This window comes from Leptonychotes weddellii, chromosome 10 (genome assembly GCF_054177405.1).
Source record: "Leptonychotes weddellii isolate Sample4059 chromosome 10, ASM5417740v2, whole genome shotgun sequence".
NCBI classification, from domain to species: Eukaryota; Metazoa; Chordata; class Mammalia; order Carnivora; family Phocidae; genus Leptonychotes; species Leptonychotes weddellii.
In genome coordinates, this window is record NC_138378.1 from 87984529 (window position 1) to 88000526 (window position 15998).

General features: G+C 36.9%; 2 protein-coding genes across 2 annotated transcripts in view; one reads left to right on the plus strand and one right to left on the minus strand.

Moving 5' to 3' along the window:
* The window catches only part of MRPL35 (mitochondrial ribosomal protein L35), a 471157-nt gene that overhangs the window by 350604 nt on the left and 104555 nt on the right, over window positions 1–15998 (plus strand). The gene's annotated exons all lie outside the window — the stretch shown is intronic.
* The window catches only part of RNF103 (ring finger protein 103), a 21688-nt gene continuing 6291 nt past the window's right edge, over window positions 602–15998 (minus strand). The window contains exons 3-4 of the mRNA XM_006748450.3: window positions 9057–9172; window positions 602–2948 (exon numbers count right to left, since the gene is read on the minus strand). Of these exons, the coding sequence (XP_006748513.1) occupies window positions 1376–2948; window positions 9057–9172 (1689 nt within the window). The 3' untranslated portion in view covers window positions 602–1375. The remainder of the gene's footprint in view (window positions 2949–9056; window positions 9173–15998) is intronic.

Sequence of the window (15998 nt, forward strand, 5' to 3'; positions counted from 1 at the left end):
GTCTTCTGATGTCATACAAATGGGAGGTAGATACCACCCAGGCAATATTAATTTAAATCTAATCATGAGGAAACAGACAAATCCAGAATGTAGAACATTCTATAAGTCAACTAGCCTGTACTCTTCAAAAATTTATCAGGAAAGACTTAAAAAAAAAAAAAAAAAAAAAGGCAGGGAACTGCTTTTAGAGAGAAGGATGAAAGGAAGAAGCCCAAACCCAATGCATGAACCTTGCCTGAGGTTCACAATAAAAATAAAATGAAAACATAAACATATAGAGGATATTTTGGAAGCAAGTGGGAAGTAGGGATTGGATATTAAATATTACTGAGTCAATGTTAATAAATTTCTTGGGTGTGATAATGGTATGGTGGTTATGTAAAAAGAAGTTCTTGTTCTTAGGAGATACATGGTGATATATTCAGTGGTAAAGAAGAATCAGGGTGACTAAAATTTATTTTCAAAGGGATCAGCAACAAACAAAAAACAAACCAGAGAAAAGAAAAAAGATAAATATACACATAGAGAAGATAGAGCAAAGGTAACAAAATATCAACACTTGGTGAATTAGAGAAATGGATGTTCACTGTACTGCTTCCAATTTTTCTGTAGTTTTTTAATTTTTCAAAATCAAAGTTAGGAAAAACGTAAGTAATCAACATGTGGCTAATATGGTATAGTTGATTTTACTTAGATTAATATACTACTCATAAACGACTTAATACTTAAAAAAAAGAGCCCACCATGAAATTCCTTCCCATCAACGCTAACCAAGCTAAGAGGCTGACTAATGTCACCTCTGGCCAGTATAAGCAACATACTTATACTTATAGTCAAGGATTCCATTTGACTTACCTGTGAAATTAACAAACCAGCAAAACACCTATAGCATTCAGTCACCTCATCAAAAACAATTTAACATTGGAAAAACTGTAATCTTCTGGTTTTAAAATAATTTATTTCATAGGTCTGTTTTAATTTCATGTCTCAGAGCATACATTATTTAACCAAGAGGTGCTGGACAGAGATTGTAAAAAGGGAGGAAACATTTAGGATAAGAAACTGCCTCAATTCCATTAGAATTTGATCCTACCTCGTAAAGTCTTGCTAGGATAAATTTCTATCATACTTCTTTTGTGCTTACAAAAAACATTAACTTCTGAATTTCCAATGTTGTAAATAAAAATTTTTACAATTAAGTATGCATTCAATTGACACACAAGGCAACCAAGTAATTATCAACATTAGCATAATGTGTATTTCCTGTCACTGCACTAACATTAAACTAAACTTCAAACCACAAAAACATTGTGACTAACATTAAAAAGGCAAGCTGTAAGATACTCAAAGCTTATAAAGGACAAATTGCACATGGTTAAGATGGGACATCATTTGACAAGGGCTGGTGTTGTGCATATGGCTGCTTTTTTTTATAAGAAGGCCACCGGCAAACAGGGCAACAGTGTCGGCCCCCAGCCAACCACATCACAATGCAATTCTGATGGAACACATGACCACAAGGCAACCCCATTAGCAAACATCCATTTTCAAAATTCTCTAGGCAAACAACACATTCAGTACAGTGCAGCATATCAGCAGGCCAAGCTAACCAATCAGGTTCCATATCTTCATTAGCATTATATGATCCATATGACCTCCCCTTCCTTTCATATGGGCTGGTCTGACAATATTTATTGGCACATGAACAAGCCTCAGCATCACAGTGACTTGCTCTTCCTGGAGAATTGTGAACTATGCTTTGTTTATCTTCAAATACTTCCTTTTCACTGCTGAAAGTGTCTGTGCTCTCACTGTCTGAGTCATTTTCAATATCTTGAGAACCCTCCGACATTTCCTCTTCAGACTGGACTCCAAGACATTTAAATCGCCACATTGGCAAATTTTTTATATAATCAGTTGGTATCAGAGGGTGAAGCCAAAGGTCAGGGAAAGCTAACCGCTCCAAGAATAAGTCAGGGTCTTCGTCCCAATCAGATTCTACAGGAAAGTTCTGAAAAGAAGCAATCGGGTGGAAGAGGTAGCTGGTGTACCAGTCCCACAGACTTGATAACCATTCTAAGTTATTGGCATTGACTTCATCATTGTTGTTGCGCCGTCTCTTCTTCTCAAAGTAATCGATTAGTAAACCATGTCCAAGGTACGTACTGAGAAACAGGGCCGGGTGTGAAGAATAGAACATCCAGTCTGCCCTTACCCATGAAGCCAGTGTGGTTGTATTGGAATATCGCAACAATTTTAAGCTATATTCATAAAAGCTATCTAAGTAAGGGAGCTGTAAAAAGCCCAACACAGGTAGCCAGGAAATAATTAATAGAGAATTATATGTCCCTAAAGTGCTTATGAGAACCACAAATCGCTTTATGGTTGCTCCTTGTGTGATAAATAAGTCCATCCAAGCCATAAGATTAACTAGAACCAAGCTCAAAACAAACAGATCATTTACTTCAGGTTGCAATGAGCGCAAAAATGAATCCATGGCCTGAAGGGATATAAATTCACCTGTGTGGTTTCCGTATCTGTAAATTCCTTCAGGAGTTCTAAGAATGTATGATGGCATGTTATACACACCAATATCTGTCATGTAACTCTTGTTGTCCCAATTTTCCACATTAACAAAAATAAACTCAACTCTTCCGGTAAACTTTATACTTAGTGCAGAGAAGAAAGCTGGGGGTTGGTCAAGGTTTGCAAATAGGTATATTTTTACCCAATACTGATCACTTTTATTCCATTCTTCTTTCAAATGTTCAGCATTATAAATGGTTTTGATCCGAGAAGCTGCATGAGCAGTTATCCACTTAAAAATGTGTTCTACTTCAATTTTGCGTCCACTATATTCTTTAAGCATGACTTTCCCTTTAGAAGTGCTTGTTTGTGGGACAGACATGATGAGTGTGGATCGTACCCAGCCTCTTCTCCTGCAGTATCTGTAAGAGAGTAAACTGTAAGTAAAAGGTAGGCTCATGGATGAGCTAGCTTGCTCATCTTCACTATTGCACAATTTGTTTCCCCCTAACAAATTTCTTTGGCACTGAAAGATACTCTCTCCTCAAAACCAAATAACCTCCAAATAATCAAAAGTAATACCAATACCTGGCAGTCGTACAAGAACAAAAGCAAGCTCTCTTTTTGTAGTTTTGTTTCATATCTGTCTTTTTTTTTTTTTTTTAAAGAAAAGGCTTTAGTCAAGGAAATCAGCAAATACTTCAGCATCTATTATGTACCTACTACTTCATTATGTGCTTATAAGATCCAAAAGAAAGAAAATAATTCCTGCTCACAAGGAATTTAAAATCCTATTAAGGAAACAAAACAGAAGTATAAAACCATATATATTAATTACTAAATAACAAAAAAGAAGTTCAAAAAAAAGGAGTATCACTGAGAGTTTGAGCTGGTGAAGATTTCCTGAAAGGTTTGGGAACTGAATGAGGTCTTGAAGGTGGTTAGATTCAAATGGGCAAAGAAGAGAGAATAGATTATCCTACATGCTGAGTCCCTGACTTGAATGCAAGTTCCTTGAGCGTAGGTGCCATGCTGTACCCATTTATTAACCCAAGCACCTACCCAATACCTGATGCACGCAGGCACGGTTACAAAGTAATCCATACAAAAGCTCACCTAAGAAAGAGCAAGTCCCATACTTTTTTGTATTCTTTCATCTCCTTAATGAAGATCATGAAGAAGAGTATTTAATACAGATGAAACAAAGTAAGTTTTCAGATTAAGAAGAGATTCAGTTAGAGGGTAGGTAAGTATAGAAGAATTTAACTAAAATTCAATCATTTGTTCAGACTTTTTTTTTTTTTTTTAAAGATTTTATTTATTTATTTGACAGAGAGAGACACAGTGAGAGAGGAACACAAGCAGGGGGAGTGGAAGAGGGAGAAGAAGGCTTCCCGCCGAGCAGGGAGCCCGATGCGGGGCTCGATCCCAGGACGTTGGGATCATGACCTGAGCCAAAGGCAGGCGCTTAACGACTGAGCCACCCAGGCGCCCCTGTTCAGACTTTTTTTAAAAAGATTTTATTTATTCACTTGAGAGAGAGCGAGAACGAGAGAGAGCATGAGCGGGGTGAGAGGCAGAGGGAAAAGCAGGCTCTCCACTGAGCAGGCAGCCTGATGCGGGGCTCGATCCCAGGACCCGGGATCATGAGCTGAAGGCAGACGCTTAACAGACTGAGCCACCCAGGCGCCCCCATTTATTTACATTTAACCAGTGTGATCATGACTCCAATCCTTTTGGAAATGGACAAGTTCTTGCTATATTATTTGTGACATCACTCTCCCCCTAAAAAACTAGATGAGAAATGAAATACTGAAAAATAAAAAGTTGTTGTATGACAGTGGAGAGATTGTAAGTGCAACATTTCCCTTTTTTTAAAAAAGTATTTTTTTTCCAAAAACCTACCATGTGGAGTTTTATGATATGTAAATTTACCTCAATAAAGATGGGAAAAAGAAAATCTACCATGCAGGTACATTTTGTTCGTTACAGATTTGTAAATGGATGGTAACAAATGTTCAATTTCTTATTTTGCTATTCAAAATATAAAAATCAAAAAATCATAAGTGTTATGCTTTACTTAGTAAACATGGATTGTGTGTGTGTGTGTGTGTGTGTGTATAAATATATATTTTAAGTTTTATTTATTTCAAATAATCTCTACACCCAATGTGGGGCTCAAATTCACAACCCTGAGATCAAGAGTCGCATGTTTCTCTGACTGAGCCAGCCAGGTGTCCCAGCATGGATTATATTTTATTTAAAATAAGCACATTACACATTTATATGATCAGACTAAAAGTCTCAACATAGGTCATATGGTTTTATAATGATAATACAATTAGTTGTATCTCAGGAATTTTGTGATATAACTTCAGATAAATCAAGATAGCATGTTATGTCATAAAGACAAAGTTAGTAACAACTCTTGAGAAACTATCTGGGCGACTCGGAATCACAGACCATGATTCAGCTTCTTGCTGAGTTGATTTGCTTCCTTAACAGCGTAGATTCCACTAATATCAATATTGCTTTAAGTGAAATGGTTTGAGAATTATGAATTCCTACAAAGACAGTATCTTTAAACCCTTAACACTGTATTTGTATAATGCAAAGTAATAACTCATTGACATGAATTCTATTTTTACCCTCCACCCCCAAAAGCAACAAGTCAAATAGATAATTGCCTTATTTACATCTTAAATTTCTTTAAGTAGCTTTAATTTTTAAACTTATTATGATACTTGTGATGACACATTTCTACTCTTGATCATTCTTTTATCTTTCTATAACTACCTCAGAGAATATTGGCTTCTGAGTTGTGCCATAAATTAAATGCCAATCTTTCTAACAGAAAACCTTATTGTGTAAAACAGGCAAAGAAGGTCTTAGTGCATACTTTTCTTCATGTAAGAAAACAAATGTATCATGCGCTTTCTTTTCAGTTTACAGTTAGGTGATAGCTTTAAGGTTTAACCTTCCACACTGATAATACCATGAAAATAACCTAAACCTTTTGAGATCTCAGAGAATTTGAAGACTAAAAATGATAGAAAACATGTTTAGTGAGTTTGTTACTCCAGTTTCTTGTGTGACATTCAGTACTTAAAAAGAAACCTTAGTACTTCTGTTTACGTAATGTGGTTTCTTCAGAGGTTATTGGCCTCGTTGGCCTTCCAGGCCTGCTCTCCAATCTCCCCTTCACTTTCCCTTTTCTGTTTATGCCACAGGCCCTCTACCCTTTTACTCTCACCATAAGCCCTCCTGACCCACTTGCCACTCAGCTCCTGCAATTACAATGTTTTCCATCTGCTCTTTACTATCCCCCACCTCTCTAATTCCTTAAAGACACACCCCATCATGTTTTCTACTTTCTCAAAGAAAAGAAAAGAGAATAGACATACCAGAGGGCTTTTTAGCCCTGTAAGCTATATTGCTTGGTTGGGGAATGAGAGAAATTGGGCCAGGCAAGCTGAGTATGCGGGGAAAGAAATTAAAACTGTTGCCCAACAGAGTCAGGTGCTGCCCAGAGGTGGTGGTCCTGAATATTCTTAGGGGAGCTAACCAAGTCAGGAAAGTACTGCTGTACAATGCGACCAGCACACCGGAGGAGGCTGCCCAGAGGCCACCCCAGAGAAGGAACTCCGGTAAAGAAAGCAATATAAACAGTGGAGTAGAGAGTTTGGTGTTTCTAAAAATGTGAAATCAAGATGATGACTCAATTATTCAACATACAATTAAAACACTTGCTGAAAAACACTATTCCCTGCCCAGTTACACCCTGCATTGACATTCCTTTTTTTTTTTTTTAAGTAGGCTCCATACCCAACATGGAGCCCAATGCAGGGCTTGAACTCACAACCCTGAGATCAAGACCTGAACTGAGATCAACAGTTGGACACTTAACCAACTGAGCCACCCAGGAGCCCCTGCATTGACACTCTGAACACACTTTTCTATATCTATTTTGTTCTTCTATATCTCCGAAATCCTCAAAAGAAGAAAAAAAATAATCCTGACTAAGCACAGCTGTTATGGCAAGAATAGTTCTTACTTTAGTTGTAAGACCTTCCCAATAAAAGGAAACATGAATATGATATTGAAACTGATATGAGTAACTATGCATCAAAATCTTCACCTTTGTGATGAAAATGAAGGTGAAGTAAAAGTGTTTTTTTAAAAAGATTTTATTTATTTACTAGAGAGAGAGAGACCATACATGCGTAAGCAGAGGGAGGAGAAGGAGGAGAGGGAGAGGCAGAGAATCCCAAGCAGGCTCTGCGTTTAGCACAGAGCCTAACACAGGGCTCGATCTCATGACCCATGAGATCATGACCTGAGCAGAAATCACAAGTCAGATGCTTAACGGACTGAGCCACCCAGGTGCCCCTAAAAGTGTTTTAGTAACAAAAAATAATAGATGCAATCAACAAAAAAAATCAAAATTGGCTAAAAAATGACCTGTTCCATCATAAATAAGAGGTGAGATTATTTGAAGATGAAGGATTTAGAGGAAAATAAATGGAAGTTGCTTATATGTATCTCTTTACCATTCTTCAGCTAGTATAGACTCAGAGTTTTTCCAAAGAAAAGCTAGAAAAATTTGCATTAAAATCTGCTAGACTCAATTATGATACTTCTGATGCATCTTGCTTTATAAGATTACATCAAAAAAAGTCAAACACTACTATTTCCTTTAGTTTTTCATGTTAATAGATTATCATTTTCTGTTTTGTTTAGTTTATTTTTGAATTCTTAATGTTATGTAACAATTTATATTAGACTGTAATATGTGTTTAACCTTTATATTTTGTAAATTTATTTTTACTTGATATTTTCTAATATATTTATAAGTTACAGTATTGAAATGTATTAATTAGTTCACAGATTTTTTACAAAATCAATTCTGAATATTTTTCAAAAAAATAGTGATACTGACTTTTGGCATTACCTGAAAAAAAAAAATCAAAATATTGGCATTATCATTTGTTCTGGTATTGCAATCACTAGTAAGGGAGAGAAAGATCTTTCACTCCGAGTCTATTTGGGAATGATGGGATCACACCAAATGCAATTGTCTTTGATAAACAAAGGACAAAAATAACGATTTCCTTTTCATTAGAACATTAACACTAAGGCTGTTTTGGACATTTCAACAAAAGGCATTAGAATATGATCAAGATTCTGTGGTGAAGAGAATGTGAATTTTGTGGGTAGATGAGGAGACTGTGAGTTAGTAGATACAAGAACTTTCCTTCTTATCTCCAACTCTTAGGGGATTCTACACCTTAGGGTGTGGATCACCCTAAGGTGTGGATCACACCCTGTAATACCAGCAAAACAATCTTGAGGTAAAATAAAGCAAACATGGGCTTAAAGAAGAAAGGAAAATCTGATGTTTAACAGTTTAGGAGGGTTTTCTACCACTAATGGGCTTCCCATTGGGGCCACATGTAAGGGACATAGATAAGTCAGGTGTATTTCTTACCTTAGAAACTACCTAATGTTGTGAGGTTTTCTTTTTTTTTTTTAAAACCTTTTCTTTTTTTTTTTTTTTAGATTTTATTTATTTGACAGAGAGAGAGATACAGCGAGAGAGGGAACACAAGCAGCGGGAGTGGGAAAGGGAGAAGCAGGCTTCCCGCGGAACAGGGAGCCCGATGCGGGGCTCGATCCCAGGACCCTGGGATCATGACCTGAGCCGAAGGCAGACGCTTAACGACTGAGCCACCCAGGCGCCCGTTGTGAGGTTTTCTACATATACATCATATGCCCCCTCCTCAGCACTAAACAGAACATGCTGTACATGCTAATCTTTTATGAACTATTTACTGAAAGAGTAATTAAATGAATGATTATATGTAAGTTAAAACTTGATGGCACTAGAAGTTGAAATAAAAAGCATTTCAAAGAAATAACTTAATAATGAAACAAGAAATAACACAACAGATGAAATACTGGAGATGATGACAAAAGAAAAGAGAAATGCCTGCAAGGATTCTTGTCTGAGAAAATGGGAAAACAAAACAAAACGCAACAGTAAAGAACAGAAAAAGGAAAGGTAGAAAGGGTATCTGTCTGATTAAAGAAAAAAAGAATGAAATCTGAATTTGGACATTGGGTTTACAGAAAAGGACACATCTAGGGGTAAGGCAGATGGAAATGAGTGTCCTCATGCAAACTAGAGGTCAGAATTATGACAAAAGATTTCAATCAGTACAAAGCTATAAATGTGCTACAGTCTTTTGGGGAAGAAAATTGAAACCAAAAGGACTAAAGACATACTCAAGAGTCACCCCCATTAGAAAGAATATAGAAGAATGGAATAGAGAGAGAAAGTCCTCTCAGAAGGAAAGTAAGTACCTGCCAGTTTATCTATCAAAAACTTTATTAATCAAGCACCTGTGTAACTAACAGTGTGCTAAACATAATTAGCTTTCAGTTCAAATAGGCTTCTAATATCACTGTCTTCATTAGTTAAAACAATTCTGGTCAGAACTCAAATTCTAAGAATTGCCTAATCAACTCACCTGGGGTCACTGGAACAATTAAAAGTGCCTGTTCGTATTCCAAATCTTGACACCTTTTTCACCATTTTCTCCCAGTGGATTTTACCAACCAAGGGACTTCTGTCATTTGCTATGACCTATTTGCCCAGAAAAAAACAAACAAACAGAAACTTTAATTACCTAAAATGAAGTCAAACCAACCAGTTATTATCTATAATACATCTTTATCTTTGGAAAAAGATTCTGTTCCCAGTTATATTACCACTGCAATTCTCGTAGAAGGAACAACTGCCCAACTGAAAAGGCTTAAAACACTGAATACAGTGCATTAAACTTCCACACTCTGTGGCAGTTACATCGAGGGGAATCAAAACCATATTAAAAAGCTAGCCACATTCTCCACCCTGTAGGCCTATTCTCTAGAAATAAGTTACACAGGAAGAAAATGGCCTTTGGAGGCATTTCTATGCTCCAAAAATTTTAAACAATAATGTAAATAAAGCTTCCTAGAAATTATCACATGTGGGTTCAATGAGTTCAAATTTCACTTTTTAAAAATATAATTATGGAGCCAAGAGTCAAACATATGTTTTCTATTAAACTATGCTTTAACTAAATGAATACTCTTACTTCAAAGGCTTTTTCTTAACTATCATGAAAAGGATCTAACATATAAAAAAAAAAGTTACCATAATGAATTCTACACTCTTGAACTTCTACTTCAAACTTGCAAATAGCTTTCAAACACAACCAAGATTGGGAGAAGTAAAAGATTTTTTAAAAAATAAAAGGAAAAAGGAAAACTGTAAGTTAACCTTCAAAATGTGTCATGGCTTCTTAGCCTTTCTAATCGTTAACACCTTTTCCTTTTATTCCCTAATCGTTCTGCTCTGAATGAAGGCAGGACTTCAACAGACATACCAGTAAAAAACAAAATTATATGTTAAGAACAAAAACACAAAAACAACTAAATGGGAACTTAAAGGAAAGCCAAAATGTCTAAAGTCTTCACGAAACCATCTGTTTGATTTATTTTAAACCTAGGGTATATAGGCCAAGTTTATTTTCACAAAGGCTATGTAACTGATGTTATCTATTCAAAATTACAACACTATACTCTGGGGTCCTTTCTGGGAAGAAGGGCCATTTTCATGTTCACAAAGCCTCCAGGAAATGAAATCCCAGGTGTGCGTGTGAAGTGAGTGCCAATATGTACCCCTGGGAGAAACAAGAGTGGTATAGCTACCTCATTGTGGCCCCTCTGCTGGGAAGCCTAATAAATTTCAAGGACAGCAGAAAGAGAGCATGTGGTGGTGACAAATGACTTGAAATTCACTTTATGTCCACTAACCCCTGCCATATACCATTGCTACCATCATCCCCACATCTATAGAGACATACATGCTACATGTAACATTTTGTAAGAACTCTGATGCTTCATAAATACATCAACGCATACACAATTGAAAGCATTAAACAAATGGTTTTGATGTGCTTTTTAAAAAAATTTTTATTTTATTATGTTATGTTAATCACCATACATTACATCTTTAGTTTTTGATGTAGTGTTCCATGATTCATTGTGTGCTTTTTAGTGAAAATAAAGGCCTTATTGAGGGAGACACGAATCATTTATTCACATGCTCAGATGGTGGAGGTAACCGGGAAGAGGGCAATCTGAGGACATGAAAGCTCTTTCTGAGGAGGTTCACGCCAGTTACGGTACCCACTAAGTCCCTAGCTCTCATTTTTCCATGGTCCAAAAGGGTTGGATATATTTTATCTGAATAATCAGGAAGAAAAAGCAGGGCAAGCATTTCTTTTCTTTTTTCCCCTACTACTCAAGAGTCAATATGGTAGTTCTTGTTTCCATCAAGTAATCAAAGAAATCTTGACTTATTTTTCAGATTAGAGAAGGTTTGAGAAGTCTTTGTGCAATCATACCACCATACTCCCTACCTTTTAAAAGAATTCTTAAAGAACTTCTTTTCACTCCCATTTCCTGATCAAGGCTGCAAATAACCCAAACATTTCAGATCAGTGTTTATAATGACATTGCATCAAGGGGTTAATTAAGAGGTTGTTTTAATCAATGTAAGGTATGGCCCTAAGTCTAGGGGCATCTTTCAGTGAATATCCTGACCACTTTACAGGTATCTTTCAGACTTCCAAGAGCTCCAATGCTAGGAAAGGAAGTAGGAATGAGAGGAGGTCATTGGCAGGCACTGCTGGTTACAGCACAGAAAACAGAAGTCTGTGATCAGAGGTAGGACATCCGAGCAGGTACATGACAATGTTTAACCCCAGGGCCTTATTTATTCAGCAAGCTGTACCCACGCCTGCTTTTGAAGAGTTTAATGATCCCTAACACAGAGAGCCTCACAAAAATGAAAACTCCCCTAGGCATTCATTGCATGAAAGCATTTTATTTGACTCTGAAGTTATATTTATGCAATTAGAAATTGCTCTGTTCAATGCCCTATATAGTTCTATTATTCAACTTAAGGTTTAGCATAAATTAAATTTTGTAGAGGCTGAATTAAACCACTACTAAAAATTTAGTATTTTCACAAAATAAAGCATCTGGCTGAGTCACATGGCACAATCAAATACTCTAAGCCTATTATTACCATGTCACACCAGTAAGAGTTCCCAACTTACAGCTCATATCCAAAAGTATGCACGATGATTCCGAGAGGCACTCACATTGCTGGTCTTACTAAAAGCAGAGATATATTCCTCGGCAGTTCAGGAAAGATATTGTGTTCTCTGTGGGGAATATTTTCAGAGACTAGAAAAAAACTAGATGAAAGTACAGCCCAAGTTCCAAGTCTGGAACAGAGTTGGCAGCATAAGCTGGAAGTAAAGGAATCTTTCCCCCCTCCTTCCCTGGTATCTGCCTCTCTAACTGGCATCCCTACACTTGCTCACCATTGCATTTCCTGCAGCTAGTATAGTGCCTAAATCATTTGGGTACTCATTAAATATTTATCTTTAACTGAACTATTTCAGCTTTTTACAGCTTAGTAACTTCATTCTTCTACTTCTGACTATACAAGTTCCCTAAAGCCACCAAGTTTTTGGTATCTGTTATAAATCCCTTCCTTAGCAACCTATCATCTGGAATACTTTCCGGACAAACATTAGCATAAATAGTACCTTGCTATGCAATTGCATATTAATGTTCTTTTTTTTTTTTTTAAACAGATTTTTTTTTTTTTTTTAAGTTTTATTCATTTATTTGACAGAGAGAGACACAGCGAGAGAGGGAACACAAGCAGGGGGAGCGGGAGAGGGAGAAGCAGGCTTCCGCGGAGCAGGGAGCCCGATGCGGGGCTCGATCCCAGGACCCTGAGATCATGACCTGAGCCGAAGGCAGACACTTAACGACTGAGCCACCCAGGCGCCCCGCATATTAATGTTCTTGACCCCGGTCAGACATAAGGACTTTCAATTCAACGAATTTAAAAATATACTTTTTCCAGAAAAAAACTACCACAATTTTCCTAGGTCCCACTTCACTATCTAATAGAGTTCTTTAGGATCTCTCAAGATGCAATAGCACCATCACGGGCCATCTAACTCAGCTGAAAGATAATCATATACTAAGATTTTTACTGGTCTACACATTTTAGTAAACCATACTATAAGCTGTCTTAAGGCACAGGCTATAGTTTATTCATCTTTGTGCCCTCAGTGCTAATCCTAAGGTTCAGTTGGCACACATTAGATTTCAATAAATATTTGTTAGATGGTTAGATGAATGAATGGAACCAGTGGTTTGCTGGGTAGAGATTTAACAACTAGCTCTCCAAAAGAAAAAGGGACTTCTTATTTCTATTACTTGCTGATTTCCTTGGTATAAATACTACCATATGGTGATTTCAAGTTACCAACGTGTTATCTTATTTATTTATTTATTTATTTATTTATTTATTTATTTGACAGAGAGAGAGAGAGAGAGGGCACAAGCAGGAGAGCGGCAGGCAGAGGGAGAGGGAGAAGCAGACTCCCCGCTGAGCAGGGAGCCCGACATGGGGCTCGATCCCAGGACCCTGGATCATGACCTGAGCTGAAGGCAGACACTTAACCGACTGAGCCAACCAGGCGCCCCATCCAACATGTTATCTCTAAACATGGAGCTGGGAAGAGATGTTAACAATCACCCTTCATGAAGCAGTATGAGCTGGCTCCAGCACATCACGCATGGAACTGTGTCGAATAGTGTGTGATGCTAAGTGCCCATATTTTCTGATGTCAACCTTGTGTAGTCCAGTCAAACTTACAAAGAAAAACTAGGCCTCAGATTACTGTCTATTCCTTTCCACATGTATTATAGGTGTTACATTGGTATAAGAAAAAAAACCATATACTTTTGCCTAATTTTTAGAGGTGGGTTTTATTACTAATCAGAACATCTGCCATATAAATCTAGGTTAAATTAAATAACAAAACTCCATAGAACAGGAGTGCTGGGCTATGGTATTTTCTGCAGCTCTCAGTATTTCATTATTTTTTTCCCCAAGATTTTATTTATTTATTTGTCAGAGAAAGAGAGAGAGGGAGATAGAGCACAAGCAGGGGGAGTGGAGGGAGAAGCAGGCTTCCCGCTGAGCAAGGAGCCCAATGCGGGACTCAATCCTAGGACACTGAGATCATGACCTGAGCCAAAAGCAGACACTTAACCGGCTGAGCCACCCAGGCATCCCCCAATATTTCATTATTAATGGGGAGTTTCTACTTTAAAAATCACAGACCAACTTAAATAAATATATGCAAATTGTATAAAATCATTAAAAGTGAGGACAAGTGATTGACAGAAACAAAATTCAATGGCATTTAATTATTTCCTTGGTATCCCCACTAGCTTTCTTTATGAATAAACAGAAATAAAAGTCTTTCACCATACAAAATAAATGATAAAATGGCTTGCCATGTATTTCACCTTCAGAGTAGTGTCAAGAAAGGAATAAATAGGTTAGAATCTCCCGGGACAGAACTATTGTCTAGAACAAAGCTAAACAAGTTTTAAGATAGCTATTAACTCTTTTTACCCAAACAGGAAATATAGTAACATAATACTTCAGTAAATATTGACCCACAGCTTTACTTTAAATCACATGATGCTTTTCACTGCTACCTCAATTCCAGTGACGGTAAATTCCTTATGATGGGGATAAAGACAGTAGGGAACAAATACCACAGTCCTTCGTTGAACAAGGTCAAAAAGGAGAAATACAAATGTTAAGACAAGGATGAACCCGTAAAACCCAAAGAGCGTGCTAACTTTTCCATTTCAGAAGCCTAGCCATTGTTCCATCTGCCTCTCTAAGAGTTTTCTGGAGAGAAAAAAAAAAAATAACCGTCTTCAATTTGTGACGCTCAGAAGACTGGGTGGTGGTAAAACCAAAGAATCCAGAACACCAAAAGATAAATAACTGACGAGAGATATGAGCTGAGGTTAGGAACAAAGCAGGAAAACTTAGAATGTTAGAAAGAACTATTAGGAAAAAAAGAGGACTCAGTTGTTCCATGGGTTACATAGTATATTGATGATAAAGATGTCCCATATGTGTTGCTGCCTGGAAAACTAAAATTAGTTCTTTTCACCTCATATTACAGAGAATATAGGATAGACATGGAAAAACTTGACACGAAAAGGAGCATCCTAATACTCTGGTTCAATGTAAGGATAATTTATGAGCATTAATACATCTTAAAACAATTAAGAGAAAGATAAAAAGGTCATTAACATGTATCATGCAGAAAATAAAAGTATGAATTGCACAGAAGATAGAAATTATAAGAAATATAGGATGAATTAAATAAACTGTACAAATTCAATTTTTCTCATGTAGTATCACCATTCCACATTGGTGTCACCAAAAAAGATAATCAACCTAGATTACCAATCCATTCCAGAAAAATAATGAGCTGATCATGTGATGGAATAGCTAAGTCATATACCCATTTATTAAAGTCACATTTTCTCTAAATAAGTAAATCCAGACATCCTTTCAGTGACATGATTTATGAAGCCTAAAGTGCTAATTATCTATATGCCATCTAACTACATTTTTTTTCTCAATAAATACAAAAGAAAACCATAATTCATAGGAGTAAGGAATGATATTAGAAAAATGGGAGGAAAAGAAAGAATTCTGATGTGCTTAAATATTTCTTACACAGCATACCTAAAATAAAGGCAATCTGAAGAGGATTGAACTGGCCGGGATCTATGCATATTCAAAAATTTAAAAAAAAATGACAGAGCAAACTGAAATTAGTCAGCTTCTTTTAAAATAAAAAGAAAAGAATGATAATTCAAATTACTAAGAACAGAATTTTAAAAGTTATCCTTCAAAAGAGATTAGATAAATATGACCTAAGCTGAAAGAATGACAAGCAACCGAGAGAATACTTAATCTTGTTTCTAACAGACATTTTCAATTTAAAAACAAAAAACCAACAGCCCTCTTTTAAGTGCTTACACCACTGTCTGTGCTGTTTAGCTTAGCTGGTGACTTCAGAATGCCTGAAGACAGGGTTTCAATCTCAATCTTCTCAGTTGTCCTGCCAGAGATTGTTCTTCTAACGCAAGCCAGCCATCTGACAGATGTAAGCGACTGGCTCCAAGAGACACAAACCAGACACTGGCGATCAGTACAAATCCTGAAGGTCACTGGAAAAATTAAATGTATGTCCTACTACCACGAACACATGGAAAACCACATACATTCCATTTTTCTTAGGAGTCATTTTTTTTTTTTTTTTTTTTAAAGATTTTATTTATTTATTTGACAGAGAGAGACACAGTGAGAGAGGGAACACAAGCAGGGGGAGTGGGAGAGGGAGAAGCAGGCTTCCCGCTGAGCAGGGAGCCCGATGCGGGGCTCGATCCCAGGACCCTGGGATCATGACCTGAGCCGAAGGCAGACGCTTAACGACTGAGCCACCCAGGCG